The sequence below is a fragment of the Belonocnema kinseyi genome, chromosome 2 (genome assembly GCF_010883055.1).
Source record: "Belonocnema kinseyi isolate 2016_QV_RU_SX_M_011 chromosome 2, B_treatae_v1, whole genome shotgun sequence".
NCBI classification, from domain to species: Eukaryota; Metazoa; Arthropoda; class Insecta; order Hymenoptera; family Cynipidae; genus Belonocnema; species Belonocnema kinseyi.
The window spans coordinates 138,611,512-138,616,579 of NC_046658.1; the positions used below are offsets into that span (position 1 = coordinate 138,611,512).

General features: G+C 29.4%; 1 protein-coding gene across 1 annotated transcript in view; it reads left to right on the forward strand.

Annotated features, from left to right (window-relative positions):
* The first annotated feature begins 2,879 nt into the window (after positions 1-2,879).
* Positions 2,880-5,068, forward strand: part of LOC117183001 — a 7,637-nt gene continuing 5,448 nt past the window's right edge. The window contains exon 1 of the mRNA XM_033376133.1: positions 2,880-3,051. Within this exon, the coding sequence (XP_033232024.1) occupies positions 2,880-3,051 (172 nt within the window). The remainder of the gene's footprint in view (positions 3,052-5,068) is intronic.

Below are 5,068 nucleotides of genomic sequence, written 5' to 3' on the forward strand. Positions count from 1 at the left end.
TTTCCTTTAAATCATCCCCGTAGACACACTCGTTTGTCCTCTGAAAACTCAAAGTTGTTTTTTGTTTGTTTATTTTGATACCGCAGAATAGCTCTCAGTATTCTCAAAGGAATTAGAAATATTTGTATTTTTTGAACGTCACTGGAAATTAAAACACAACATTTTGCTCTCAAAAGTGAAAAATTACCAGATTAATTGCAAAAAACAGAATTATCCATAATTTATTTTCGAAAAAAATTCTATACGGTACTTGTATCTAAATGACGCAGATATTTAATATTAAGGAGAAAAGCTAACTAATATTTTTTTAAATGGATATTTATACCTATTTTTAAGAAAAATTTACAATTAAATAATAATTAATTGTTTCAACAAACACTAAATGCTTGAAACAAAGATCTTAAATCCTAAAAATTTTCAATTGTTCAATCAAACATAAAAAATTTACCTTTCAATGAGTGATAGAAAAAAAAATCCGATCGGTACACGATGAGTCTCATTATAATCCATTCATGAATTTCACAAATGGAGTATTAATATAAGTAAACACGAAACTATCGAATAGTGCTCTCCTTTCGAAGGTCATCTCAATATTTTGAATCTCCAATTTAGTTATTTGAAGTTAAAATTAACGTACTACAGGCACGAAAAGAAAAGGTTTGAGAATACAAAATTGAATTATACTTTGGAAAATCATAAAATTACTGTGGATGGTATCAGTTTCTAGGAAAGGGTTTGTTTTGTGTGAAAAAAATGGATAATAACGAGAAATATTTTAAGCATCAATTTTAATTTCTTAAAAAAATGTTGCCTATAAAACTTTTTAACAAATTAGATAAAGTTTTTTCGCAAAAAGATTCCCTACAACTTGACATTTTCGAATGCTTCTAAAGAAAATCATCGGGAAATAAGCTATAATTTGCGATCTATTAACATTTTACTGCAAATAAATTCAATTGTTTATAATAAAAAAGAAAAAAACTTCGTTTATCATTTTTAAACTTCGCGCGAAACCAATTAGATGCCGACTGCGACGCATGCGCAGATGAGTAACCAGTTCTTGCTGAAATGTTATGAAAATTTGTCCTTAATGTATGTCTGTATTAAATTTCTTATTAATGCAGAATCAAAGTATCAATAGCATAATCGATTGTATCACATATTTTTCTCTTATAATTTAAAAAAATTACAATTTTGTGCATACTGCAATTCATTTCTTGTCAATAGATTTCATGATTCTAACTCTACATTAAAACAAAAAACCCTGAGTTCTTTAATAATAATTGAAAACAAAGAACTTAATGAATTTCATCATATAATAATATTTGACTCATTTGATAGTAAATATACTAATTTTACGTCAAGCATTTTAATTAATTAGTAGTTTATTTGAGGTTAGGTTTCAATGAGCCCGCAGAGTGTAATTACTTACCTTCATCTTCCTCGCACAGGTTTCGAGGTCTACTAACTGGTGTTTCGTGCCTCTGAACACGTGGCTTACTCGCCTTATGCATTTATAAATATTGCTAGAATATTTTAAACGAGTGTTATGTATACAAATTTTACTGCACTACCAGAAAAAACAAGCAGCACTAGTTTTTCGAGCGCATGGAGATGGCCTTTCAGTAGGAAATCGGTCTGGGCCGGTCAAGCCCAGGTATGGGCCACACGGTTCTACCGATCAGGGCCAGATCGGGAAATCTGATCAAGGCCAGATCGGTATTACGCTTGAAATCGGGCGATTTCTGCACGGGTTAGCGGGGAACACGAAGCTCTCCGATTCACATCGTGAGGCCACATTCGGATTTTTTTATATATTGTTTTGCAATTTCCTCAACTGAAGATTACAATTTCTGTTAGCGTCTATCGCAGAAAATAAAAATATCTCTCATTACCTTTCACCTTCTCTTTGACTATATTAATTTGTAAAATATTTATATTTGCTATTGAATCTATCGATTCTTATTCTAACGATATTAGGTTTTTATATTCTAATTGTAAAGTTTCATAATTATGCTAACAATAATTTTTATATTTGCACGACTTACCTAAATCATAATCAACTATATCCATTATGAATATTGAAACATCAAGTATTATAAAATTTCTTCCAGTGTTCATAAATCGTAGAGTTCAGTGAATCAGATATATATAATTTTACTTAATCATTTTTAATGTTCCAAATTGAAGAATGAATCAACAAATTTGTAAATTCTCATGACTATGTGATGTTAGGCAATTTGGAATAACAAAACATTAAATTAAAAATTAATATTCATTCACTTTCAACTGTGATATAAAAATTTATGCGGAGCTTTCGGCATGATCTTATACAGCAATCATTGAAAAACTATCGACTCTTCAAATCATTATATTTTTTACAAATTTTTTAAACTATAGGAATGAGTTTGAAGTCAGCTATAAGCGCCAGGGGGATAAAGCAGTTTGAAGGTGATTTCGGCACTTAATACTGCAATAATCATTAGAAACTTTTCTCATTTTTTTATCTTGTAAGTTTAAGACATTTTATTATGTGTATAGTACTTGATTTTGGGGAGTACTCTACATGCATTAGAGGGCTGACACTTTATAATGTTTCTTTTGGCATAGAAAACTACCATATTGAGTGAAACATTTTGTTATTTAAAATCTTGTATGTGATGTTTTTTTCCCATTTTTGTGAACTTTTCGAATTTCAGACTCATTAAAATGTAAATGTTCAAGGGGATGAAAAGTTTTGAAATAGCAGGTTTAAACGACTTAGTTACATATCAATAGGCTACCAAATCCTTTTTTATGTTTGAAGCGCCGAATTCTAGTAATTTTTAACAATAATTTTTTCCATAGGCGGCGTTCGCATAACTTTTGCTGTTCCAATTATGTGGCAAAGTACACATTTTCTGGTGGGTCATATTAATCAAATTTCACGCCTCGAATGGAATACTGAAACACATGATACAGGTCATATAACCAGGAGTTTTCGATCAGTAACCCTAGAAGCAACCGTAGGATTTACTTTTGGTGTTAATGAAGATTTAGGACTCTGGTTTGGTAAAAAAATCTTTTGAGTTTGAGTTTAAATTTTAGGTTAAAAAGAAAGGGGAAGCAACTCCGAAAAATAGGGTCCAGTGTAGGTGGATGATGCTACATTGTATCTGATTACCGAACTTCACCTAAACTGTCAGACTTACGTGCATTTTCAATTAAAAAGGAATTATTCTTAACAAAGTATATGACATTTCAATCAAATAGATGAATTTTATACGAGAAACATTTAATCTATGAAATATAGTATAATACTCTAATATCAATTTGAAAATATTTATATCAGAGTTTTATATTATATTTCACACATTTGTAACAAGGAAGTTGCATTTTAGAGCAATAAATGAATTTGCAAAGAAAATTATGAATCTTCAACTGCCATAGATGAATATTTAGTAAAAAAATTCGTTTTAGACCAAGAGACAGCTCTATTTAAAATTTCGAAACCCTTTAGAGCTTCATAATCGAAATATCAATGATTGATAAAAAATCTGATCTTATCAGAAGACGGACTTTTTGTCGTATATAAAAAGATTGAAGAATTAAAAAATTCTAAAATAATTTGTGAGCCTCCAATTTTGATCCGATTTTAAATTATTCTTTAAATTAAAGATCAATCAATTTTAAACATCTTTACGCTACGAACTTTTGTCTTCTCTATTCGTTTACTAATAATTTGATCACTCATAGTATGGAAAAACTGAAATTTTTTGCATAATAATTTATTACGCTTTAATAACAGATTAGGTAAACTTTCTTTTGCATGATTTGAATGTTTAGAGACTCATATAATACAAATAATTTGTACATTATTCCATTTATTTGTTGTAAACAAATTTAATGAGAAAATGAGAAAGTCGTCTTACCATATTATCGTTAAAAAATGTATGTTTGCTAAAAGTGCTTCATATTAATGTGGGAAAGATATTTCATTACTAAAGTGAACAAAAAAATGTATTGTGCTAAATAAAAATGTTATGCATATGCATTATTTTGAGGTTACGTCGTTTTTCATCTCTGCCTTTCCGATAATTTGAAAATTATTTATGAAATAAACTGTTTTGATTGCCTGAAAGCTTGGTTATTTCCGGGAGATTAGTTAGTATGTTTATTTTTAAGTTCAAAGTTTTCGGACAAAAATATTGTGTAGTTTGGAAGTAACGCTCGGGTGAATTGTAACACACATAACCTCGAAATATACACGGACGTTGTTAGCAACATCAAAATTTTTTCGATAAAGAAACACAAAAAGAGTGTGTAGGGACGTCCGTTGGCATGTTTGCTATCATTTCCCACATTTTTAAGACAAAATATTTATTATTCTAGAAAAAAAGCCGGGAGAACTTAAAACTGGTCAAATTGACAATTTTCTAAGTATCACATGACCTTAATCGTCAGGAAACTTCCGGTGTGCATTCTTTCATGCCGGCTCTCGTGTTTCTGTGATTTCTTATGTCTCTTCTAACTAAAGTTTCCTTCACACATTCTAACCATTCTTTCCGCGGTCTACCTCTGGGCACACTGCCATTTACTTTACCTGGATACACTTTATCTACGTGAAACTGCCGAAATTTGAAATATTTTATCTTATTTTATTTATAAATATTCCGATTCTTACATTACATTTCAGAAATATTTGCACCCATTTTTCAATCACACAGTTAGATTATCAAATAATAACAATAAATTTTTAACTAAACTTATTCAACTTCGACCGAAAAAGACCAATTTTTAACGAAAGACATGCATTTTCAGCCAAGTAGTTGAATTTTCAACTGAAAATGAATTATAAAGTTATTGACTTATAAAATAAATAGTTCATTTTGCAGCTCAGAAAACAAAGGTCCAATGAAAAAACTAATATTCAAAAATATAATTGTATTTAAAATACAGGTTTTAGGAATTAAAGGATGAACTTTTAATCGTAAACCTTGATTTTTATCAGAAAAACAAATTTTTAACAAAACACATTATTTTTTTACCAAAAAGTTCAATATTTAACTATTTAAAAACAAATTTCTAA